We start from the raw sequence: 26,167 nt of genomic DNA on the forward strand, positions 1-26,167 counted from the left end.
GGCAATTAATTCTTCCAGGATTTACAGTGTATAGGATCCTTAAAGTCCTGAGGAAAGCAACAGAAAGCTGTAACTGCAACAGAAGCAGTAAGATTAGGAGCCTTGGCTCAGTGGCCACAACGTGGCAGGAACTTAGTGAAAGAGAGGTGCGTCCCATTAGTAAATGGTAGTCATTTGTTTTTGCCATTTTTATTATTAGGATGATAATGATGTCAGATGACTAAGCTAAAAGAGACATATTAATATAAAAAAAAAAGTGCTGAGAAGCTTGACTCTGCTCCATCCACTCATCTCTCGCCTGGTCTCCACCCCAACGTCCATGCCAGCTGCTCCATCTAGCACCCCCCATGACTTCTACCCATCATGCCTGCACTCCCACCCATCTCCCCTAAGCACCTCCAGAGGTCTTTTCTGTGGCCTGGTAAGGGTGAAAGGAAGGAGGAACACTGTATTCACAGGTTCCTGCTGTGGGCAAGCCTCCTGCCAGGCACTTTGTACCTCTCATTTTCTGTCTGTCTGGTCTATCACCCTGAATGGTCAGTTTCCGAATGATGGAGCTGGGCTTAGGAAGGTGATGGGATGGGTCATGGTCACATGACCACTAGGTGGAGGGGTTAATGCACAAGGCCTGTGCTAGCTGATGCTTTCTGTCACCCTGCCCTGATGGTGTGAAAGCCGTCATGCCCACGACCTTTCCCAGATGCCTAAAGCTCCCCTCCTAGCCCAGGTTCTACCAACACAGCAGCATGACAGCCCTGCAGTTGCTGTGTTATCCCTGACAGGCTCCAGCCAACATCTTTGCCTTTTCTGCCAGGGGGCCAGATCTGCAGGAGCTTACCAGGCTCCATCCTTAAAAATGGGTCACAAAGGTGATTATCTCTGATACCTGGCTCTCCCTGGGGAGCAGCCCTGCTGCTTTGGCAGGAAAAGCTATGATCCAAGCCTCCCCAGGAACCAAAGCTAATTTTCAAGTGTTTAGGAGGCAGATCCTCAGTGACTCACTGTTTGGGCTCTGGTGACCCAGGCCAGGAGCCAGGGGCTGCCAGGAGCTGCCCTCATTAAAATCAAAAGGAAATGGTGAGCAAAGAGCGGCTCCCACTCCCAGGAGACCATGACTCACGGCTGCTGGGTGTTTCAGGCTGGGTGGATGCCCCTCTCTGGTCCCTGCCCCTGGTCTTCTCTACAGTAGGGCAAGAACACAGCCAGGAAAGGCCTAGGGGAGTCATTAGCAGACGTGAACAGATGGGGCAGGAGGCAGGCTGAGGAATTGTGCACCACCTGTTACTGAGCTTTAAGCCCAGATGGAGACCCCCACAATCTCATCCATGTGGCTCAGGCCTCCCTTCTGGACTGCAAGGCGGGACCTATCTAGGAGCTCCAGCCTCCCGCCAGTGCACCTCACATCCAGATTCCTTCCTGGAAATCCCAGCCACTGGCAGCTCCTGGGTCTCCACTCTCAGAAAGAAGGCTAAACCAGGCCCCAAATCAGGGACAGAAACCAGGTTCCTCTCAGTGACTCAGTGTGACCTCTATTGTGGGCCTTGGATGCTTCTGCATGGGCCTCCCCTCCTCCAGCTTTAGGGGGGAAGAAAACATACTAAAGCTTAAATTTTACAACTGTTATAATGTAAAGACAAATATAATCTAGGCTGGATTATACTCATTGTTCTTGTGATTTTGTAAGAAATTAGAAGATTTTGGAGGGTACCGCAAAGGTTCATGGGTGCTAGGCTTGGCCTTCTTTACCTAGTGGAGAATCCTTTGGGATGCCCAAACCAAAACAGTGGCTCACTATTTATTTAGGCAAATGTTCCAATTTCCTCCTTGGAGAACAGGAGGGCTGCTGAGGGCACCCTGTGATCCTGGGAGAGAGGGTTGGCACCGTCCCGACGCATGCTCAGAGGAGGACAGCTGCTTAATGCTAGAGGGAGGCCTCCCACTCACATAACACAGATAGGAAAACTGAGATTCTAAGCAAGGAAAGGACCTGCCCAAGGCCACGTAATAAACACAGGAACTAGGATTGGCCGCAAACTCAGCAGCTCCCAAACCCTGAACATGACAGAAGTGGATGGTCAAGTTATCCCAGTTGCAGGCTGGGAGCAGGGAAGGCAGTGGAGGACAGCTTGTCTCTGGTTCTGCCCAGTGGAATATGGAAAATGACAGGTTTGGTATGGGGCCGTCCCAGGCTGGGAGGACGGATGCCTCCCCCGCCTCTCTGGATCTCGGTTGCTGAATTAGTAAAATAGGACTGAGGAAGAGATAACCAAGACTGAAAAGCGCAGCACAGCCACTAGCTCCAGTGCAGTCTATGGGAGCCAGGACAGTGACTCTAAAACCGGAAGGTCATAGGAAAGGCCTGAGAAGGAAGAGCCCCATAGGACGGCCCCCACCCTGACTTCCATGCTGCCTAGAAGCGGGGCACACGGGCCCCAGCTTGGCCCCTCCCCTGGGGACTTGACCAGAGTGTCAGGCCTAGGGAAGAATCGTTGCATCACTGGGCACTCAAGGGTTAATGATGGGGAGTGGACAGGACGAGGGTATTTAGCTAATTGGGAGGCGCTCTGAGCTCAGAGGTGACCCTGCGCCCTTCCTTCCTGCTGCAGGTTCATCTGCCCCCAGCTTACCTCCCCCCTCAGGATGAGACCTCCTCCTGTCCTGACCTTCCTTTGCATCCTGGGTAAGTGAAAATCTGGGTCCTCCCCTGTCCCCACCCCTCAGGCAACCCCAAACACCCTGGATGCCCCTGAGCCTGGCTTTATAGAGGGTGTCACGGGTACAGAATGCCAAAGTCGCATGCTTTTTCATGCCACCAACCAGGGTAATCCTGAGGCCACCTTGGCCTAAACTGGCAGTGGCAAGAGGAGAGGGGAGGGAGAGGAGGCAAATGCAGGCTGAGAGGGGGAGGGGGACACAGGACAGGGACTGGAGGGACCCCAGCCATACATGCAGGGTTCCTCCTGGCTCCTGGCTTCCATTTCTGGCTCCAGCCTGGCTCGGTGGACTTTCCTCCCTCCCCAAGACAAGCAGGATGACCCTGAGGGATTCAGACAGATCCTTGAAGGTATTTAGGGAATAGGTACAGTGGTGTCTGGTGAGATCTGGGGGGACAGAGTGCTTCTGGGGGAGATGGGGGCTGACAGCTGGTAGAAAGTAGTGATTGTTTGGGACAGATTTGAACAGCCAATAAGAAGGCCCCAGAGGGATGAGTGAGTGATACTCGGGGAGACAGTGGGGGACACATGCGCAAGTGACATGGACATGACGGGGTGGGGACCAAGGGACTCAGGTGCAGAGGATGTCGTCTGAGGTATTACTTACTGTCACTGTTATTGGTAGCTGGTGCTTTGTGGAGGGGAGAGTGAGTAGACAGGTGATTAGATCTGAGGAGACCTCAGACCGCCGTCCTCCCCACTCCCCCCTCAACAGTGGCTCTGGCCAGCGGGAACCTGGTCCAGTTTGGGATGATGATCGAAAAGATGACAGGGAAGCCAGCACTTCAGTACAACGACTATGGCTGCTACTGTGGCCTTGGTGGCTCCAACTGGCCTGTGGACCCGACCGATTGGTAAGGAAGTGGCCAGCAGGGGACCCCTGGGCTGAGGAAGGGAAGGAGCCTCCCAGGAGGAGGGAGGACCTGAAGGCAGCTAGACAAAGAGATGGCCCCCTCCTTTAAGGCCAGGGCGCAGAGCCCAGGGGCTCCTGTATGGCCCCGCCTGGCTCCCAGGCCCCTTCCGGTTGATCGTCACTCCACAGGTGCTGCCAGGCCCATGACTGCTGCTACGGGCACGTGAAGAAGCTGGGCTGCGAACCCAAAATGGAGAAGTATCTCTTCTCTGCCAGCCACGATTATATCATCTGTGGTAAGAAATGAGCCCTAGAGTGAGGCAGACGCTGGGCGGGGTGGGTGGCAGCATGGGAGAGAAAGCCCCTCCTGGTAGTGACCTTTCACCTCGTGAGGGACAGAGTCTAGGCTGAAGATAACCTTCCCATCATCACATAAGAGCAGAGAGGCCTCGGGCTCAGGATGTGGCTCAGTGGAAGAGTTCTTGCCTTGCATGCGGGAGGCCCTAGGTTTAATGTCCAGTCCAGAAAAAATAAGAGTAGAGCAGCCTACCCATCTGTCCAGATGCCCACTGGGCACTGGTGCTAGGGCGCCCCGTGGCCCATACCATGGCCCCCACCCAGAGCCACCTCCCAGCTCCACTCCAGGCAGGACACAGTGAGGGCCCAGCTGAGCCACATCCACAGCAGCTGGACTCACACCCATCCCTAGGATGGCACCAACTGGAACGTCGTAAATGTGGAACTGTTCCCAAGGGCTGATTTCCCTATGAGGGCCATCCAACTGGGCCCATTTTCCTCCACTCTGCCATACCCAAAGCCCACTTGGACCAATTTGTTTCCCCCTGGCCCCTGACTGGGGACACAGTCTATACCACGAGAGTGTGGAGGGTACACACATCAAAGGACCAAGCCTTCTGCCTGCCGTAAAGTCAAGTGTGGCCTGGAGGGAGGGCAGAGCCCAGCAGGTACAGGGTACAGAGCAGGACCTGGGACGTCAGACTGAAGCAGAGCTGACTCAGAGCTTCTTGTTTCTGCAGTGGTCCACTTAGCAGGGCAGCTTTGTCAGGTAGTGAGCTCCCCGTCACTGGGGGTTCCTGCAAGCTTGGAACAATCAGCTGTTAAAATGGTGCTGAGAGAGTGAGTGGAGGGAGGTGTCCGGTAGGTGGGACACAGGGTCTGGGTCCTTCTCAGGGCTTCACTTCTGCCCACCATGAGACTTTGGACAGGGGGCAGCCCCTAGGAAGTGTCTACTTCCTCAGATATGGGATGGAGGTCATTGTGCCCATTTCCTCAGCTCAGTCCAGCTCCTGATGAGGCCACTAAACCCTTCCACTCTGAATCCTGCCCACATAGCAGGACTGGGCAGAATCCCATTGGAACCAGCTCCACTTTAAGTGGGAAGTGAGGTACAAGGACCTCTCTGGACAGGGTGAAGTCTTTGTGGGACAAAAGGCAGCCAGAATCACTCTGGACAGAGAGAGGAAGGGCAGCAGAGAAAAGAGCAGGCCTTCAGGAGCCTGGCACCTGCAGCACTGATGCCAGCAGGCTAGGGGATGTGGTGGGGGGGAGTGGGAAAGTCTGATTCTCAGGCTGGGAATCGGCATAAAAATAGGCTCTGTCCACTCTGGGGGAACAGGCAAAGGCCCCCAAGCAGGCCTTAGCTTAGTCCAACAGCCCCAACCTGGACACAGGCCACTCGAGGCCTCTCACAAGCTATCTGGGGATGACTGCTACATTTCTTAGCTTCCCTCTGCTTATGGCTGAGCACCATCACAGGTACAGGGGTGGCCTAGAATCCCCCCACCCCCGGGCTGGGACAGGGGACAATGAGTAATCTCCATGAGAGAACACAGGCCATCAAGAGCACTAGGGGGAGGAAAGAGGGACACAAGCGCAAACGTCTGGCCATCTCAGTGTCCTGGGCCCCTCAGGCCCTCCCATGCCCTGCCCTTGCCTCTCACCCACCTCTGACATGCCTCCCCAAGAGAAAGGGCTCCCATCAGTAGGGGGTGAATGATGGGGTCAAGAGCAGGATCCCTAAACACCCAGGAGCTGCCCCATCTGTGTCTGAGAGCAGGCGGCCTGGTCCTCTGTCCGTAATCCCTAACTCACCTTGTCCCATCCAGCCGGCAGGACCACCTGCCAGAGGCAGACCTGCGAGTGTGACAAGAAGGCTGCACTCTGCTTTCGCCGCAACCTGGACACCTTCGACCGCAAATACGTCAATTACCCCAACAAGCTGTGCACAGGGCCCACCCCACCCTGTCCCTCTCCTCCGCCCAGTCTCAGGCTGCTGTAGTCCTGGGCCAGGAGAAGCTTAGAACCAAAGCTGTCCCTCTGGAGAATTCCCTTCCTATAATCCTCTCTCCTGCAGAGTTCCCAGGCTGTGGCTTCCTGGGCCACCCTTTCTTCCCAGGAGGTGCCCGGGGAGCCTCAAGATCTTCTGGTACCCACAAAACTCACTAACTCACCCCTAGGATCTTGGTTCCATCTTCTGAATAAGTGAATAACAATGCCCTATAATTTCCCTAATATTCCTTGATTCTTAGTCCCTGACACCCCAGGATTTAGTGCCTATCGTTTCATTCATTCATTCATTCATTCATTCATTCATTCATTGTATTTGGAGCACCTACCTTGATCCAGCTCCACACTAGACACTGGACCACAGTGGGAATGAATCTGCCACTATGGCCCCTGCCTGCAATGCAAACATTAAGTCCTTTTACTTTTCCACAACTATAGGTTTCTGTGACACCTTTTCTCTAAGCTTCTACACAGTTTTATCCAAGATAATCATGGCAATTTCTGGGAGGAATATTTCTGGCCATATGGTTTAATGTGAAAAGCATGAAAAATACCAACCTAAAAATATTGTCCCCACTGTCATTAGGCCTCAGAACACTCAGCCCGGCAAAAAAAACAAAAAACAAACCAAAAAAAAAAAAAACCCAACTTCTGTAGAAGAGAAAGTAGCACTAGATCCATCTTATCTAAACCTCTTTGTTAATGACAGACATCTGGGGGTCGCAGAGGGGACGTTCTATAGAGGGGGGTCTCTTCATCCCAGGTCCTTCATTTCTTTAAAAAAAAAAAAAAAAAGTGGCATCAACCAGCAACACTGTACAGTCGTCACCGTGAAGAGAGCAGGTGTCCAGGACAGGGCAGCTGTGAGCAGGTGCAGCTGGGTCAGACCCCTGACAGTGAGGAGGAAAGAGTCCCACATCACCGGCTCCCTGAAGGCGTCCCACCAGGACGCACACAGCCTGCCCTGCAAGCCAAGCTTTCCCTCCTAACTCCGGGGCACAGCGTCTGCACCAGCTACGAGCGCCGGTCGCGTCCTACAGGATCCGGATGAAGTTATTTAATGAAACAAAGGATGTTCAAATGAACTACACAGGGCAAAGCTCACAGAACTCAGGGACTCTCCTCGTGTTTCTCAGGACCTCGAAGTCAAAGGGACGCTTTGTCACCAACCTCAAAAGGCAACGATGCTCTGTGCTAACAAGTGAAGGCGGGGGCGGGGAGATGATTCAGTAGAATAAGCGCTTGACTGGCAAGCTCAAGGGCCTGAGTTCGATCCCCGGTTCAAGAAAAAAAAAAAAAGTGAAGATGGGAATGGACATGTGTGTGTGCTTTTGCTGTTGTGACTTCAATCCGAGGAAGGCGGGGTCTTGGAGCAAAATAGCTTGCAAGAAGGATGGGCACGATCACCCTTGTCAAGGGGGTAAAAAAAAAAAATGGTGCTGGGGCGCCCTCTGGTGTCCAACCTGTATTACGCAGAAACCTAACAACACGGACAGTGTGCTTGTGGTTAGTGACACTTCTGGGTTTGCGTTTTCAATAATAAAGATGCTGAGAGATCGCCAAAAGGATACCTTGAAACCACCGTGGGATGCTGGTTTCCTGGACAAAAATAGGAAACTCAGGGAAAAGGAGCTGAGGGTGGGATGGGGACGTTATTTCTGGGCATGGTGGTTTTCCGGTACGAAGGGAGTTGTGGAACTGTCCAACAACGAAAAGCTCAAGTCAGGAACAAGACCCCACTGCGACCTGTTGTGTCTCGCTTTCTCCCCAAGCACGCTGTGGGCTGCTTGGCCACAGTCCTGTCTTATCCTTTGTTGTCCCAGGGCTCAATAAATGACAATGAATGAATCAAGTAGTCTGTCTAAATTCCATCTACACATGTGTGTATCCAGGCACACACCGCTAATGTCCAGATGCAGACTTGTGAAAAGGACTAAAAAGGGAAGGAAGGAACCCCTGAAGCTGAAGTTAGAAGCTCCAGGAAGACCTCTGTCGCCCCACTGCGCTGCAGACCTCACCACTCAGTGAGGGCCCCGGAGAACAGCAGCGGCACCTTATTAGGAAGGCAGAAAGTTGGACCTGCCCCCAGACCTGCTGAATCAGAATCAGGATTAGAAAGACTTCTGCATATACACATGAAAATCTGAGAGGTGTCGATCGATGGCCGCAGCCTTCATCTCCACATCTGTAAAGCGGAATGATGACATTTCTCTGGCAATTTGGCTGTGGCAAGATTTAAATGTCAGTACATATATAAAAGTGTGGTCATAAGTCTAGCACATGAATCACTGGCACATTTGTGTCCTGTGGATGGATGGATGGATGGATGGATGGATGGATGGATGGATGGATGGATAGATGGGTGGATGGATGGATGGGTGGGTGAATTAATGAATGAAACATCATAACAATAGTAGGTAACATTTATTAAGCAACTGATATTTTTCAGGCACTGTTCTTAGGGGCTTTATATACATTCACTGGATGATGGATGGATGGATGGATGGATGGATGGATGGATGGATGGATGGATGGGTGAATTAATGAATGAAACCATAACAATAGTAGGTAACATTTATTAAGCAACTGATATTTTTCAGGCACTGTTCTAGGGGCTTTATATACATTCACTGGATGACGGATGGATGGATGGATGGATGGATGGATGGATGGATGGATGGATGGATGGGTGAATTAATGAATGAAACAGCGTAACAATAGTAGGTAACACTTATTAGGCAACTGCTATTTTTCGGGCACTGTTCTAGGGGCTTTATATACATTCACTGGATGGATGGGTGGGTGGGTAGATGGACAGGTAGAAGAGAAGGAGGGAAAAGAGGAAGGATGAACCAAAGGACTGTATCAATGCTGAGGAGGGGACATTATCACTTGAATGTTTCATAGCTTCCTCTCCAGTTCTGATGACAAGATTTGTATTGGTTTCGCCGTTGCTTCTATTTTGGCCCGACCTAAAGCTATGCATGAAGTGCGATCCACTAACTTGGTGAATCCGTGATGGCAAAGCACAGTGGAATTCCTGAGCAAACCAAAGACCCATGATTTCACAGACACCTGTCTGCTTCTTTGGGTTCTTCGCAAGGTCATCCCTGGAGAACTGAATGCATTTAAGTTCCTTTCTTTTGGTAAGCCGTTTACAAATGATGCTTCTCAACTTTTTTGATGCATACTAGAGATGCAGAAAATTTAGATACGTTCTACTGGCAGACAATGAATATTCTACACTAGTATGTTCCAGAACAAAACTAATGAGAGGACCAGCACCTTCTCCGGCCTCCAGCCTCCATCTCCTCTCCACCCTGACCACTGATGGTTGCTTTCTGTTGTGTCGCTCCTCTGCCCCCTCCCCAAACATCAGCCGCTCGTCACTGTCCAGCAGCAACCCCCCCGCTTCCCCAGCACCACGGTTAGGCACCATCTGTCTGTCTGTAATCCCACCGCTCCAGCATATGCCCCCTGCTCCGGTGCCTTTATTCTTTATTTGTACAGCTGCTCCTCTCAAGCACTTTACTAATTCTGCCTTTTCCAGCTAGAGAGTACAAGCTCCTCAACTGCCTGGCAAAGTGTTTAGAGCTTTGCTAGCACTGGTTACCCAGTTACTCGGGTTCTCTACAGTGTAGTCAGGTGGCCTTGGGTTCAAACCCTGCCTCTGTTATCAATCTGTGAGCTCAGACCTGTTAGTTTTGTGAATAAAATGGAGCTAGACCCCTGAGCCTCATTAGCTGTTTTAACATTAAGACAATGTATTCTAGGTACCTGGGACATTAGAGACACCCATCTATGTTCTGTCACCCTCCCTAACTGTTGCCTCCTTCATTGCATTAATTGCACTGATGCAAAATAAGTATCTGCTCAGTTCTTTTTGGTTTGTTTCTTTTTAGTTTTGGGGGGGGTTTTGTTGTTTTTGTTTTTTTTTTAGGGAAGGGTCTACAAGGTGTTCAAGGTCTCACTACTAGATCAGGTAATGCTTCTCCTGTTTACAGCCTCCCAAGAGCTGGGATTTCAGGTGCACACCACCATGCCCAGTCTCAATGTCTCAGTGCGCCCCAGGGGGCAAGGTCTGGCTAGCAGGCCAGGGTACTCCCAGCCCCTACGCCTGCTTGCAGGCGCTTTAATCCGCTGAGTTATTTGGCCAGCCCTGCTCAGTTGAATCGATCAGCACATAAAAACTGGGATTATTCTGAGGTGGCACTATAGATAAATACTACACTAATTCATTCCAATAGCCTCTGGGGTACTATCATCAGAAGTTCATTTATTGTCAATGAACACACATTTGAAAACCACTGTTTATCTTTGGTAGCCTTAAACTGACGGTTCCCAGAGTCACACCACTGAAAGCGGCTGGTAACGTCCTCAGGTCCAAATAGCACGGTCAAGCCAATGCCACATGCTGAAAAGTCAGCAGGCTGGACCACGGATACCTGATTTTTAGAATGCACTCAGCGGGTACAGCGGCACTCTTTCAGTGGCAACAGGCAAATAAGAAGTGTTTAAAGAATTAAGTTCCCAGTCTTTCTCCAAACTGTGTATCCTTAAATACACTCTACGTCTAGACACATGGAACCGCCCACTGCAAGGTTTTGCTATGCTGGTCCTTTTGGGATAAAGTCCCTTGCTCCCTATTCCTGTGTCCTATCCCCCCACCTAAGCCCAGTCCAAATGTCGCCTCCTCCACCAATCTTTTTTATTTCTCTGCTATCTTAACAGACTTCCCTTAAGGCCTATGTTCTCTTGGGTCACAACTACATGTCCACTTTTGTCCCTGGCCTGGAAGCTTTTGCTTTTTGAGTCATGGTCTTTCTACATAATTCAGGCTGGTCTTGAACTCACTATGGAAACCAGCCTGGTGACTCTTCTGCCTCAGCCTCCTAAGTGTTGGGATTACAGGTGTGCGCCACCACGCCCAGTCTGGGAAGCTTTTTGAGACCAGGGTCCATGTCAGTATCAACGCCCAGAAATAAAGAGCCAGACACAGCAGAGGCGCTAATCTAAATATTGGATCAATTCTTGGATGCTTGGATGGTGAATAAATTGAAAAAAAACCAGAGTACCCAAGTAATAAATCACAGGGAAAGTTCCCACAAGTTTATCCAGGATGGTGGAAATGTGCTCTTCTACCAAGCTAGAATGTATCAGGAGGCAGCAGCACTGGTCTTGATCCTGCCAACCACAAAGCTGTACATCTCTCTGCATGGTATAAGAAACCCTTTTCTCCAGCAGTCCAGTTAGAGCCACACTGACACAGGGTACTTTGTGAATTATACTGTGCGGGCACACTGAGGGGAAGCGAAAGTACAGTAGTAAGACCAGGTGCTCCTGGTGCTCCCGGCTGGTAGGCAACTCAAGAACCCTGATGTGTAACCACGAACAGTCACTAAGAAGGGGCCGTGAGCAAGGGCAGGGCCACTGGTCCCCACCTGTCCTTACTCACTCAGCCTCCCAGCTAGAAAGGCCTAGCAGGTCCCCTGGCCCAGACAAGAAGCCTCCAGGACAGGAGGCCTGTCCCATAGGAAAGGGGGCCTGGCTCCAGCTGAGTCCATGGAGCAGAACTGAGGGGGCTACTGAGGTTTTGCAATCGGGGCAGCTCCTAAGCTGCAACACACCCTGGGCCTTTGCAAGGTCCTTCCTGCCTTGGGAGCTGAATAGTATGTGTCCACCTGAGACGTCCAGTCTCTCAGGCATGGATTGAGATTAAAATAACACTGGGAAGGTTTAAGTGACCATGAGAGAATTTCTCTGCCAGTCGTAAGAATACTTTCTGGCTCTTCTGCTATGAAGAAAGCCAACTCAGAAAGCTGAATGTTGAATACAAAATTAAGACCAGGTAACAGTAGGAGTCAAGGTCAAAGTCCCAAGGACAGCGAGGCTAGGGAGCCACCTTCAGCCACTTCTGGATTAGCTAGAGCCCTGGTGTGGAATGGCCCTGCTGCAAGTCCTGGGGCTGCCCTCCCTCTGGTTCTATAGCCACCACTGTCCCTCTGTGGACCACCTCCAGGGGAATCTGTGTCTATCACTACTGTCCATGTGTGTCCTTGGACACAAGCCTTGTCTCAGAATGGGATGGAATGAACCCTCAGGTCCTAAAGGAATCCCAAAGTGACAGGTGACAGACATTGCTCAGTACAGAGACAACTGCAGAATATCAGAGCTGTTCTGAGGGGACGGGCAGGTGCTCAGGGCTTGGGGGCTCTGTCCACGGGGCTTGTCACACTCAGCTGTACTGGAGCACCAGCAATGCGAGATCCCAAGGGATCACCAACCCCCGCCAGCACACACATCTGCGGGCAAAGACCCCTACAAAGGACATTCCCCAGCATGCTGTCTGGGTCCTGTCCCTCTCACGCACCCAAATGTTGTTCAGATACTGATGAACAGCTTGAGCTTGAGACATGGCTCAGATTGCTAGCCTTGAACACACAAAGCCCTGGGTTCAATCCCCAACACCATACAAAAGAAAACATACACATGGCTTGAGACTTTGTTTTAAACTAGAATTTATTGGTATACAAAACTCCGTTTTATAGATAAAGTGGCACATCTTTGCAGCTTCTATTGCACCAAGTATTGAAGATTAAAAACACAAAAGGAAACATTTGGTTTTGAAAAACACTGCAAATAGCCAAGTACAGTACTTTGGTAAATAAAAAATAAAATGGTCCAGGTGAACACAATCTTGGGGGAGGGGCAACAGCCTACAGGAAATGAACTACAGACATCAGACACGGTCATATTTCTCACCCCGAGCTCCACAGATAAGGCAGACTTGCTAAGTCAACGGATCATGACCCCATGGAGGTCTTAAATTATCTCCAGACCGAAGCTAGAACGAGAATAGTGCAATTAGGAAAAAGAGAAGGCGCCTTCCTTCCCAGACACTCCTACCCGCCTGCCTCCTGGGACCCCAGGAGAGAGGCACACAGGCGCCACGCCTCACTGCTGGCTCTCTTCTCCCCGCCTCTGCCTCCGCCTCCGTGCTCAATGCTGGTGAGGGATGCTGGGGGCAGCTGCCATGGAAACTGAACCCCAGAGGTGGGAAGATGTGGGGAGACTCACAGCAGCGTGGCTCAGGTTCAGCTGAGGGGCTTTCCTGGGACCATGGCCCAGGCAGAGGTCTGTGAGCGAGCCTGAATGATTGTCACAGACGGCTGGCAGCAGGGACCCGCCAGATGCTGGCAGGCAAAGGACAGGAGCCAGACCCCAGAGGTTTCCTCCAGCAGTCTGGGCCTTCCACGAGGCCCCACACAGTGAGAAGAGACACCAAATCCTCAGTACACCCTGCTTCAATGCACTGCGCAAAAGTAAGTGCTTTTCAAGGGAGTTATCCTGTGCTGAGCCAGCCCCTTCAGCTAACTCCACAAGGGCACTCAATATGTGAATCGAGCTACAAAGTAGTCCTTATGAGGACAGTGAAACAGAAGAACTCTAGAAAGAACTGCTTGGAAGAAACTGTTCAGAGCCTGAGGTTCTGAGAAGGAATTTTACCTGGGAGGCAGGAGGGCCTACCCGTCCATGAGGCGCGGGCCTTTCCTGTGCTCGGCCGCAGAGCTGCAGCAGTTACACACCGGACTCACACTTGCAACAGCGACCCAGCCTGTTGTCCATTACTAGAAATGCTCAATTTCCCTCTTCCTAGTGTGTAATATCAGATTTGCTATAACTTAAATATGCACTTAGATCTTCAACTCAAGAATAACAGCAGAAAGCACAACTTTCTTTAGAATCAGGGACACATACCTTGAAAAATAAGTGCCATTAGCGAGCCCAGAGAACTGCGGGAAGGCAAAGAGTAGAGCAACCCTGCCTCTGAGAGAACATGAGTAAAACCTGGACTAACGAGAACGACAAACAACACAGATCCTGTGTCAGACCCTGAGCTCCGGGTGTGCTGCCCAGAACGAGCACACTGAGGTACGGAGGTAAAAAGCTACACATCTTCCTAACGTGGGAGTCAGGAGGGCCACAGAGCTAACACAGTCAAGCCCTGTTCTCTTCCTTCCCACAAAGACGTCCGAGCCAGATGAGAATTCTGTCACTTCTGACTAGGGTTTCAAGTGTCCTCTGACTGGGTTGAACTCAAAAGTTTGAGCAGAACACTGTACAGAGCTAAACTGAGGGCATTCACGTCAACCCAGTAAGACCCAGGCCGACTCCAGCTTCCCAGAGTAAGAGAAACCGCACGTGGAACACAGGGCCTCAGGTCTTCCACAGTCCATCTGACCTGCGCGCGTAACGTGGGAGCAATGCTCTCCTCAGCCGCACGCACAGGGCCGCCTCCTCAGCCCCACCGCCACGCACCATACCGAGCGAATCCCCCAGGAGGAAGGGCAGGGCCAGGGCTCCAGCAGCCCCACGGGCAGAGCCCTCTTTCCAGCCCTCACAGTCAGAACCGGCTCCAAAGTGTTTCCAGAGCTTACAAAAGAAACGATCGATAACTTCATCTTACATTGAGAATTCTCCTGCTGCAACTCCTCAAGCAGATTTTCTTCCTGAAAGTGTATGTGTATCACTGAAAATTAAATATACATATACATTCTCTTCCTAGTATCTCCTACATTGCTTTAATAAATCTACCTCTAGTTCAATGCCATTGCCACTAACATTTTAACATTTTTTTCTTATTTTGATCTTTAAAAAGAATCTTATAATCCATAAAATCTTTATACAGAGCTGATAAGGCCAGTGAGCAGCTCTAAACCACCGCTGCATCCTCCTCCTCCCTGCCGGCTTGACTACAATCTCATAGACGATGAACTCTTTCAAGCGTGAGCCTGGCAGTTGTGGGAGTCAATTCCCGCAGAGATGCCCACAAGTGACTGTGCCACGCTAACAGCTACTAACAGCCACCACCCAGGACCAAACCCACTGGGCCTCTGCCATGGCTGCCAAGGCAGGAACCACAATGGCCGCCATGACAACCAAGCCTCCATCTACCTCTCATTCAGTGTGACTGTGGCAGTGTGAAGCCTAAATGCAGGCCCTGAGTGAGAAGGTACAGGGGAGCTGTGCTTGTGCCCCATTCTGATATTAACACACTAAACACAAGCCAAATGCTACTGGAAAGCTGTGAGATGGTAATAAAAGAAAATTACTAAAGTTATTGGATTTGTTTTTAAAACCACTGTTATTGTACCCAAGAAATGCTGAAGCCATTATCAGAATTAAGTAATTCATAAATAAATGTTACCAATATCCTTTAGTAACTTCTAAAACCCAATGAGTCCCAAGGCCACTTCATTGACCAAGTTAATAAAGCCATTTCTACGACTGCTGACGGTGGGTCTCCCGTCCACTACTTCTAACTCTCAGTTCTGAGCTTCTGGTGCACCAAGGTCGATCTGAGAGGAGCTGGTCTTCCGCATGTAAGCACTGCAAAGCAAAGCTCAGCCAGCAGGAACCTACCTGCCCAGCCGAGAAGGGAGGAGACCCGCCCTCTCTCACTGACTCCGCCCCTTAGAGGAAGGCAGCACAGCGCCTTCCCGGTCCAGACCAAGTCCTAGAGTCTCCAAGTTAGGACTCAGGTGTGCAGAGAAGAAGTGTCATGTGCTTTCCACAACTATGAAACGCTGTGTGCACTGAGCCCGGAAGAAGCCCACACCGCAGCGCCCTGGGAGCAATTCCCAGCTCCAACCACAGGGAGTCACAAAGTACAACAAAAATTTTAAAGATGTCATTAAAACTGAAGAAAGCAAACAGCCCACTGATGGCAACAATATGACAGCTCCAGAGCCTGCTCACACAGTGACACAGCCTACATACATCAGATTTTCAGCTTTCCCTTCATCCTCAGCGTCTTACAGCTCTGAAATGTAGGGAGGAAGGAGACAACAAGTAATTTACCTTTGAGTCAGGATACATTATTTGTCCAAATAACTCAGTTCCCAGAAGGCCAAGGCCTGTGTCTAGACTGGCCACGTCATCCATGACAATCTGAAAGTTTGCATCCACGCAGCTCGGTTTTAGGCTAATGATCTGTCTGCTGCTTCACTCTATTTCAGCACAGGCCTTAGCCAAGAGAAACACCCTTTCTGGCACAACCTAAGCTACTGCCAGCGTCAGGAAAGGTAAAGTTTTCCTGACATCAAAATCCCCAACAGGACTTAGGTAAAAATAAATAAATGCCACCTTTTATGGGACTTCATTTCTACAACACTAAGACAATGCAGTGACCTAAAAGGTCAAGTACCTGGTATTTCTCTGAAGCCATTTTTCTATGTCTGGAAGAGCTGGGAAGCACATACAGTTACTTAGCTGTCCTTCCAGACTTCCCCTCCTATGAAGCAAATAAATTTTAGGCTCTTGCTGGGCAGAAACCCAGGAGTCCTGACTTCCCCCTCCACTCATAATCGGAATTAGAATCCCAGAGTCCCTCACAAGCAGTACCGGCCATTTTCCTACCAACAGCAAATACCCGATAGCACTGTCAACTTCTTAGCAAAGTCCAGGCCTCCCTGACAGTCAGGAGCACTCAGCTTATGGCTTCAGTTTGAGTAAAATCATCTGAAATGACCTCAGTCAGAAAGGAGAGAAACACAGCTGCAAAATTTCTACCCAGACAGCTGCAGGCCACCCGTTTTATTGTATTACTTTGGGAAAGCACTATCTGACTTAATGTAACAACGACAAGAATGAAATTAAATCTGAATATTTTCCTGAGATGAAAATCACATGTAAGCCACCCTATACGTTGATATCTTTTGAAAATGAAAGAAAAGCTAAGAAAATTTAACATTCTGAATTTCTAATAATTACTCTAACCTACTTCATGAACAACTACAACAAAACTCACCCCAGATGTTAAGGGAAAATTCTGGAGTTACCGAACTCTAATTTTTAGGGCAAGCAAAGCCACACTGGAAAGGCTTTTCCTGATGCCTACAACTTAGTATCTTAAGTTGCTATCACAGAGGAGGCTTGGCTTCACTGGACCTTGATGAAACAAAACACAGCACTGACAGAACTCTGAACAAAAAAGAGGCAGCTTGAAGGAAACTAACTCAATGTGAATTTATGTGTGGGTTTCGTTGGTTATGTCTCAACTTGCCAAAGGATGGCCTCGCCGGAAAGCCTGGCTCGCCGTGCTCCACCTTCCTTGGCTACTCTCAGCTCCCAGGAGGCCAGACTCAGATGTTCAGTGCAGCAAAGGTCCTCACCAAGGTGACCTGCGAATTCACATCTGCTTCACTCCTGGTTTTGTCCCTGTGGCCACTCCTGCTCTCCAGGGCCTTGAGACGATGCCTTTCCTCCTGTCGTTTCTTCTTCTCCAACCGCTGCTGCTCCCTCCTGTGCTTGTTTGTGACCTGAAAGAGGAGACCAGCGCAGAAGTCGGCCAGCACAGCTCACTCAGGCTGCTGCCTGCTGCAAGGGGCGCTGGGCTGAGCGATTCGCAGGGCTTCGACTGCCTCTCCAAATGAACGGGGAGCTAGCTTACGGGACTCTCAAGGATTTATTTTCCATTACTGCTCAAGTTTACACTGAAATGTACATTCCTTGCTGAACTAGCAAACAAAATCAATTCCATTATTCCCCATACCAGTTCAAAAGGACCTAACAGGACATTATCCCAATCAAGCAAGACACAGCACTCAGAGGAGCCAGGGGACCTTTTCCATACTTTAGAAGCTCATAGAGCTGTAATAAAATGCTCAAAGCTATATGCAATGTATTAATTATTGAAGCTGTCCTACTAATCAGTTTTGAAACTGTCTCGCTATTTGTTTCTCAATAAAATATTTTTTTTCTTAAATGCTCAAAGCTTACGACATTTTTGCCTCTGCCTATGGCTTTTCACTGTAGATGGCATTTTAAATTTGTAACTTCTTGATAAAAGTCTTTCAAACAAACTCCAAATTCAGTAAGGTGATGTCACATCTTGTGGGAGTGGGAAGCAGGAGGGGAGACCTACAACCTTCTGGGAAGCATCTGGCGATCTGCCAAAAGCCTTAAGGAGACCCAGCTCTCCGCACTCTTCTACCCGCCTACCACACTCCTAGGAGTCTATGCGAGAAGCTAATCCAGAACACAAAGCCACACATCCAGCGCTGTTGACTGCAGGTGTGACACTTATGAACAGTGTAACCCAAGGTAAGAAGAGCCCGCTGGCAACGCTGGGCGGCAGGGGGCTCGTGTACGTGTGCGTGGGGGACAGTCTGAGCACATCCATCCTTCTGGTAATCGCCACGTACACCAAACAAGGTCAGGTCTTCATTCTGCTTCTTGCTAACCTCTATGTAGTCCCTAGATTTTCCACAGTAACTACATTGAGATATCAAAAGAAAAATGCAAACTACAATGAAATTTAAGTTCCCACCACTACCACAGAATTCCAGCAGCCCACCGTCTGCCTTCCAAGCCCCTCCTTCATACCTTCGGGAGCTGGCTCTGCGCTTTGTTTTCTTCACCAGGGCCAGCCCGGGCCTTGTTGTTGACTGTCCTGCCTTCGCTGAAGACCTGATTTCCAAAGATTCTGGTGCCAGTGCCGCTCTCCTCCCACAAAGGGTCACACTGCTTGAACCCCTGGCCGCTGGGCTCAGGACTCTCCTCTGTATCTTCCAAAGACAGGTATTTTATTAAAACTGAGACCCTAACAAAGTCACATGTGTCTACTGTGAGATATGACTCCAACTTCCCCTGAGTCCCCAAATGCCATTAGGAAGAAACGACCCTGTTACGAGCAATTCCTTAAGATAAACAATTCTAGTATCAAGTCAAGACAGTGAGAAACATGTGGACAAAATGATTGGCAAACTTTAGATGTATTTTTAAATAACCTGTGGCTACTAAAATTTGAGTTAAGAGTTGGGCCACAGAGATAGCTAAATAGCATAAGATCCTATCCGGCAAGCACAAGGTCCTGAATTCAAACCCCAGTAACCACAAAAAAAAAATAATAATAATAATAATAATAATTTAAATAAATAAATAATATTTGAGTTAAGGTTAAGTAATACTTAAAATACAGCTCTCATGCTCACTCTCCACCTGTCAGGAATACACCAGCAGATACCAAAAATGCTGATCAATGTCAGAAAGACTCAGTTTACTCAGTTCCTGATAGCTTTTGAAGAAGGCACGGCAATTATAAAGTACACATAAAATATTAAGCATTAATCACTTGGAAAACTCTTATGTTAGAAATAGTAAGCAAATGACACACAATGTCTGGCAATGTGTATTTACTGACATCATTATTAGTAACGATTCAAGAAATCATGAAAATGCGACATCTTCCATCCTCTGAGTCACAAAATTAAACTCAGTTCAAGTAAAAAAAAAATCTGACTTTTCATCAGTTGATAGGTGCTAAGATGCGAAACATTTCCATCATAAAGATAAGGCGTTTCTCTCTCTCTTTTTTTTTTTTTTTTAATTTTTTTTTAAAGGTCTTCTTTTTTTTTTATATATTTATTTATTATTTTTATTTATTACATTTATTTATTGTGTGTGTGTATGGCCAGCTCAGCCCACCAGGGGGCGGGTCTGGCTGGCATGTGGTGCTGGGGATCGAACCGCGGTCCCTGTGCTTTGCCAAGCTTGTTTCAAGTAGGTGCTTTAGACCACTGAGCCATCTCTCCAGCCCCGAGGCGTTTCTCTCTTAAGCTATCATTTGAGCATTCTAAGAGCTTTTTTCTAGCAAGACACTCTTCCCAGAGACCCTCCAGCGCTCCGGGAGAGGGCGAGGTGTGCTCGCACGTTCTCCCAGCGCAGTGCCCCACTGGATCCCATCATATTACCCACCTGTCTATCTCTACAATCCCCTTCCCACCTGCAAACTCCTAACGCTGGGCCGCGACCTAGCAAGAAGTCTTCCTGTCACACAGGAAGCGCTCAATAAGCAACACTGAGCGAATGGACAGACGGCGGGGCAACACTGCCTATGAGGTGATCAAAAGCACGCGTGTGGGGCTGAGGGTGCCTGCGGCGGGGCAACTGAGCGACTCAGCAAGACCCTGCCTCAAAAAATAAAAACAAGAGGTGGGGATGTAGTTCAGCACGAAGTTCCTGGGTTCAATTCCAGTGCTGTAAAAAATAAATAAATAAATAAATAAATAAATAAACAGGGCTGGTGAGATAGCTCCGTGGTCTAATGTACCTGCTTAGGCAAGCTCAGGTGAAACACAGGGACCACAGTGCAATCCCCCAGCACCACATGCCAGCCAGCCCCGCCCCCAGGGTGGGCTGAGCGAGTCACAAAAAAATAAAATAAACAATAAAACTAAAATTAAGAAATAGCAATATTTGTAAAATCACCAATACAATTATTTTAAAGACTTACCAATAATAATAATGGCCTTACCATTTCTTTTGCCCTGGTTCACCCGAAGCACTGCAATTATTGCAGATTCAATATTATAATTTTCAGCTTCCAGGTTCTGGACTATTAAGTTAAAATCCTACCCAAGAAACAAAGAAATACTTCAAGACTCTGGGTATACTTTTCCACCTAGCTCTACTCCATTATTTTGATAAACACAAACATGTAGCCACCATCACTGGCACCAGGTTTCAAGATCCTCTCTCCATTTCAGAAAATGGCAATTTTAAATAAAGTTGGTTACTTTAAAAAAATATATTTTTAATACATCTGCAAAGAAACCTTCTTTATAAAACTGTACTTTACTATTTGAATATTAGAAAAAATTAAATCCACTCCTTAGAATGCTGAGCATTATTGGGCAAAGTCTAGCAAATAAGACATAAGGGCCAGCCGAATAGCTCAACAGATTAAAGCACCTGCAAGCAAGCACCCGCAAGCAGGCACATGGCCTGCCGTTCTGGCCCTGCCCCCCAGGGCGCACTGAGATGGCAATTGAGACTGGGATGCAGGCGTGGGTGCGTGTACCTATAATCCCAGTTCTTTGGAGGCTGAACACAGAAGGATCACTACCAGTCTGATCTAGTAGTGAGACCCTGAACACCCTGTAGACCCTTTCCAAAAAAAAAAAAAGGACAAAAGTAAATAAACAGCTCTCATTAAATCAGATCATGAAACCTAAAACTACCAATCTGTATCCCTGTTTGGCCCATCACAAGCTGGCACGCTACAGAGAGGCTGCAAACTAGCAGGTAAACTAGAACAGCCGCACTTGCTCATAGGACATCCCGGAAGGGCAGGGATACTGACTGAACATCCAGTTGCATTACAGACTTTCTGGACAGCGTCTTCTACTTCATCTCTCAGGTCATCTTCCGAGTCAATTCCCTTTGTCTTGATTTTTTCTCTTTTACTTGATTCATTTTGATGCAGTATCTGAAACTAAAGGAAGCAAAAGACGTAACTAGGAAACTCCATTCAGAAATTTCAAGAAAGACACTATAATCTCAAGATGTGCACATGGTGAAGATTCTAGAGACAATCTGAAGGGAACAGTAGTGAGTAGGCTCAATTTCATCCACACAGTGAGGCACCAAGTCATCACAGAGAATAAAAAGAGCACCCTTGGAGACAAGATGGAGCACTTGGCGGGCACGGCTCCTGTGGCCTGTTTCTAGACGGCAACACTTCGGCAGGGACTGCTAACTCCACAGCACATGTTTGTCTCCACACCTGCAGAGCTGTGAGCTGAACAACAGTCGAAGCAGGCTCTCTGCGCTTGTACCTGACAAGCTGTTGCAGAAGAACAAGGCTGGTCCAGAAGGAAGATGCATATGCAACTCTCATCTGGTTCTCAGGCCCTGCCTGGCCATCTGCAAACTCTGGGGCACAAGTTCAGCCTTGTCTCATCCCAGGCCTACACCACCACACTCACAGGACTGTGCCAAGCCAAACCCTAAGATAAAGCTTGTAATACAGCAGCCTGCCTGGAGCACAAGAGGCCTCTACAACTGGAACAATTAGAAAAGCTAAACTTGGGGCCAGGGAGACAGTTTAGTAGAATAAGCGCTTGCCTGGCAAGCGCAGTGTCCTGAGTTCAATCCCCGGTCCTACCAAAAAAAAAAAAAAAAAGAAAAGAAAAGCTAAAGTCAACTCCCTGTGCTCACTGAACCACTTTCTGCTCTCTATTTACAGAAAAAGATAACTGTAAATAGGCAACAATGTCTCAATTTTTTGCACACCCAAGTAAATGGAGTCCGTCAATGGACAATTTTCTAGATTACACTTTTTTTTTCTAGATTAACAACCTGGTATTCAAGAGTTGTAGATCAAGCAGTTTCATAACTTACATCAAGCAATTTCTCTTGGCGTTTAGCCAAGGAAATAACGTCAAATACAGAAAGGACTTATGAGAAAGTGTTCTTAACTACATTATTTACTCTGGGGAATAACTGGAAATAAACTAAAGTATGCTTTTAGGTAAATAATCAGAGAAGATGTCTTTATCTCCACCTCAGCAAGATTTTCACTGTTATCATTGTTATTTAAAACAGCCAATGCAATTAAGCAAGACAAAGAAACTGTAAGTAAAAAACTTAAGGAAAAAGAAATCACTTGCAGATGAGATAATTCTATACCTGAAAAAAAAAAAATTGACTGCACAACATAAAACTACTACAAAGAAAAGTAAATCTGTCAAATCCTTCACATGATAAGAATCCAGTATCCAAAATACGATAAGAACTCCTACAACTCCAAAACAGACAATCCAATTAAAAAGTAGGCAAGGGTCTTTAACAGTTATTTCTCCAAAAATATACAAATGGCAAAAAGCATGAAAAAATGTTCAATATCATTAGGCATTAAGAAAAACTAAATTGGAACCACCAGATATTAGGAAGGCCATTAAAAAAGTGTTGCAGAAAGTTTAGAGGAAGTAGAACCTTCATATATTGCTGATAGTGATGAAAAATAGCATAGACACTTTGAAAAAGAGTTCGGCAGGTCCTCAAAAGCTTGAATTGAGAATTTATCATATAACCGAGGATTCCAGTCCCACGTATACGTCCCAAGATTTAAAACAAGTTTTGAACAAGCAGAACACAAACATTCACAGCGATACTATTCTCAGTGGCCAGAAGGTGAGAGCTACCCAAATGCCCAAAGGACAACTATATAAACCACTGGAGATACAGCCGTACAGTGGAATATTATTCAGCTGCTTTTTAAAAAGTACTGATATATGCTGCCACGTGGATAAACTGCAAAGACAGTGCTCAATGAAGAAAGCAGACAGGAAGGTCACACATCAGACTCCACCCATGGAAATGCCCAGAGCAAATAAACGACAGCAACAAGGAGGGGCGGAGTGGCTGCCCAGCTGCTCGGTGCAGGGTTTTCTTCTGCAATAACAAATATGCTCTGGGGCTAAACTGAGCACCCGATAGTGTAACGCAGAGCACAAAATGCCGATGAATGCTACGCTTTTAAAACATTCCATTTTATGTTACATGACTTTTATCTCAATTTTTAAACAACAGAATTCTTGGAGCCGGGGAGATAGCTCAGTAGAATAAGCACTTGCCTGGCAAGTACAGGGTCCTGAGTTCAATTCCCAGTACCACCAAAAAAAAAAAAAAAAAAATCACTGAGAAGGCGATTGAGATTGGGTGTGGAGCACACACCTATAATCCCAGCACTTGGGAGGCTGAAAATGGGAGGATCACTACAAGTGCAGTCTCTAGTGAGACCTTGTAAACCGTGTACTAAATACATAAAAAATAAATAAATACATAATAAATAATTCCCTAATGTAGAAAAAGCTCTTCAAAATCATTAAGACAATTTTAATATGGAAAAGAAGGCAAACAAAATAAATATAATCCATAGGAAAGGAAAAACAAGTACATCTAAACAGGAAAAAATGCACAAATTGACTTATAAAAATAAATGTAAATTATCTTTAAAAATTTGGTAACACTTGGGGCTGGGGAGATGGCTTAGTAGAATAAGTGCTTGCCTGGCAAACGCAAAGGCCTGAGTTCAATCCCCAGTTTCGCCAAAAAAAAAAAAGTTGGTAGCACCATGTTGGCAAAGGCACAGGGCAAGAGGCATATACTCACAGAAATAAAAATTGGTAAAATATCAGTAGAAAGTAATTTGGCAACATCTATCAAAATCTTTTGAATCAAGACCTTTTATGAACTTATCCTGAAATACACTCACATATGTATGAAATAAGGTTCAGAAAAGGAACTGTGGGCTGGTTTTAACAGCAAGAGTTCAAAAATATCAAAAAGCCCATCAGCAAGGGGCGGGCCAACAAGGCACAATGCAGAATACCATGCAGCCTTTAAAAAAAGACACACAATCGCTTCTCGGCCTTTTGGCTAAGATCAAGTGTAGTATCTGTTCTTATCAGTTTAATAAAAAAAAGACACAAAGCTTCTATACTGTCACAAATTAAACTCTGCGCTAAAAAGCAGTATAGAAGGGCCAGGGGTATACAGCTCAGTGGAACAAGCACCTGCCTGACAAGTGCAAGGTCTTGAGTTCAATTCCCAGTTTAAAAAAAAAAAAAGCAGCATAGAGTGCCAGTGTTAGGACGTGCAGTAAGCACAGGGTGCCACAACGGGGGACAGGGAAGTGTAAAAGGTAGCACCACAGGAATCACACACGTTTACACATATCTCCACAATATACTGACAGCGCTGGCCGCACCAAGGGAGGGAACGCCACAGCCAAAGCACAAGGAGAAGGGGTAACACCATCTGCGGCTACACACTCTTTAATTCTGAGCCATGGTCACTCACACCATATGACCTACTTAAGAAGCAGAACTGTTTAAACAATGATGGCATCAGAAAATAGGTATCTACATAAAGAAAGGCTTATACAGTAATGTGGGCTAGCTGGAAGAGAAGCAGCAACAACGCTACAGAGTGCTATAATCACAATCATCTAAAATGCACTAAATGACTGAAAGGAAACCTACTGAAGCCTCTAGAAAGTTTGCATTTTATGTGCTTTTATAATTTGTCTACATTTTCTATGGTTTCAAGAATAAATTTCAATATACAAAGATAATTTAAAATTTGATAGATTTCATATGCATAAAATCATGGGTATCAGGGGCTGGCCAGATAGCTCAGTGGACTAAAGTGACTGCTTGGGCGGGAATGGGATTATGCCTGCCCCACCCCTGGGGCATGCTGAGACAGCCACTGAGACTGTAATCCCAGTGCTTGGAAGACTGAAAACAGGAGAATCACTACAAGTCTGATCTACATAGTGAAATCCAGTACACCCTGTAGATCCTGTGCTAAATTCATTAAAAAACAAACAAACAAACATCACTGGTATCAGCTGTTAATGAAAATAAAAGGGTAGCCAGCAATTTTATCTGTGCCTCTCATCTGAGAAAAGAAAGCAAGAAACATGGGCTAGGGATATAGCTCAGTAGCTAAGTTCCTGCCTGGCAAGCTCAAAGCCTTGAGTTCAATTCCCATGTACAAAAGAAAAGTGAGAAATACTTAAAAACTCAGGGGCCGGAGAGATAGCTCAGTAGAATAAGCGCTTGCCTGCCAAGCACAGGGTCCTGAGTTCAATCCCTGATATCGCAAAAAAAATAAAAAATAAAAAAAATTTAAAACTCAACTCTTTAGATTCTTAAAGCCAATTTTCCATGTTTAAAAAAAAAAAAAATGAGCTTTTAGGTCAGGGCATGCAGCTCTAGACCTGCGTTCCCTGGGGCTGGACACAGGAAGCAGGGCAGGCGCTTACGCACGTCAGTCTGGAGGTGCGCGGGGGCTTCGGAGTTGTCATTGCTCCTGCGGACGCTGTCATAGTGCTCTCCATACCGATAGGCGATGTGCAGCTCCCTCACGCCACTTTTGTCCGTCCCTCGAATCTGCAGACACAGAGGGGAGACGCTGAGCACCTTGGGGCAGAAATGCCCTCTGGGACTGCCAGGAATCCCCTTCGGCAAACGCCACACAGACGTTAAATAGGAATCCGGCTGGATGCAGCATGACCAGCTTCGAGTTACCCTCTCCCACCTTGTGTGCTCCAGCATGCTTCACTCACTATGTGACAATATAGAGTAAGCCTGAAAGAAAACACTTAAAACCAGGGGCAGGTTTACAATGAAGTGAGGCAAGCCTGTCTCAGTTTAAGTCTGTACCCCATCCTTAACAATGGCATTTACCATCAACTACACAATAAGACATATCAGCGGCAACAAAGATCATCAAGTTTTAAGCAAAATTATATACAGTAAAACAGTATTATTACACTGCACAACCTTGGAAATACCACGTGCAGGGTACTCCATGTAAATACGAGAACCAGGCTGTAAAATACTGAAGCCCTCTAGTCCGGAAAGATCACCAAAAACCTCCCCTTCCACAAAAATCAGGAGTAATTCTGACCTAGTGACTACCTCTTAAAATACTAACA

The 26,167-nt window shown here is 47.4% G+C and overlaps 2 protein-coding genes and 1 pseudogene across 3 annotated transcripts in view; 2 read left to right on the plus strand and 1 right to left on the minus strand.

Moving 5' to 3' along the window:
- Window positions 1-2,640: 2,640 nt before the first annotated feature.
- On the plus strand, window positions 2,641-5,866 carry Pla2g2e (phospholipase A2 group IIE). The gene is made up of 4 exons (XM_004637757.1): window positions 2,641-2,680; window positions 3,430-3,568; window positions 3,757-3,863; window positions 5,694-5,866. The coding sequence occupies exons 1-4, from the start codon at window positions 2,641-2,643 to the stop codon at window positions 5,864-5,866; spliced, it is 459 nt and encodes a 152-aa protein (XP_004637814.1).
- Window positions 5,867-12,796: 6,930 nt separating this feature from the next.
- Otud3 (OTU deubiquitinase 3) overlaps window positions 12,797-26,167 on the minus strand; it is a 36,696-nt gene continuing 23,325 nt past the window's right edge. Inside the window, exons 4-8 of one of the 2 annotated variants that reach the window (XM_023722576.1) lie at window positions 25,497-25,619; window positions 21,020-21,151; window positions 20,192-20,288; window positions 18,262-18,437; window positions 12,797-17,195 (exon numbers count right to left, since the gene is read on the minus strand). In XM_023722576.1, the coding sequence (XP_023578344.1) occupies window positions 17,019-17,195; window positions 18,262-18,437; window positions 20,192-20,288; window positions 21,020-21,151; window positions 25,497-25,619 (705 nt within the window). In that variant the 3' untranslated portion in view covers window positions 12,797-17,018. Of the gene's footprint in view, window positions 17,196-18,261; window positions 18,444-20,191; window positions 20,289-21,019; window positions 21,152-25,496; window positions 25,620-26,167 lie in introns of both variants that reach the window. The other variant, XM_004637654.2, reaches the window with a different exon arrangement.
- On the plus strand, window positions 24,080-24,183 carry LOC111818475 (annotated as a pseudogene).

This window comes from Octodon degus, unplaced genomic scaffold, assembly GCF_000260255.1.
Source record: "Octodon degus isolate 3935 unplaced genomic scaffold, OctDeg1.0 scaffold00092, whole genome shotgun sequence".
In the NCBI taxonomy this organism is placed as follows: domain Eukaryota; kingdom Metazoa; phylum Chordata; class Mammalia; order Rodentia; family Octodontidae; genus Octodon; species Octodon degus.

Coding starts and splice junctions, on each gene's coding strand:
- Pla2g2e (XM_004637757.1), top strand. CDS start 2,641: ATGAGACCTCCTCCTGTCCTGACCTTCCTTTGCATCCTGG. Junction 3,569..3,756: donor CCTGTGGACCCGACCGATTG/GTAAGGAAGTGG, acceptor GTCACTCCACAG/GTGCTGCCAGGCCCATGACT. Junction 3,864..5,693: donor CCACGATTATATCATCTGTG/GTAAGAAATGAG, acceptor TGTCCCATCCAG/CCGGCAGGACCACCTGCCAG.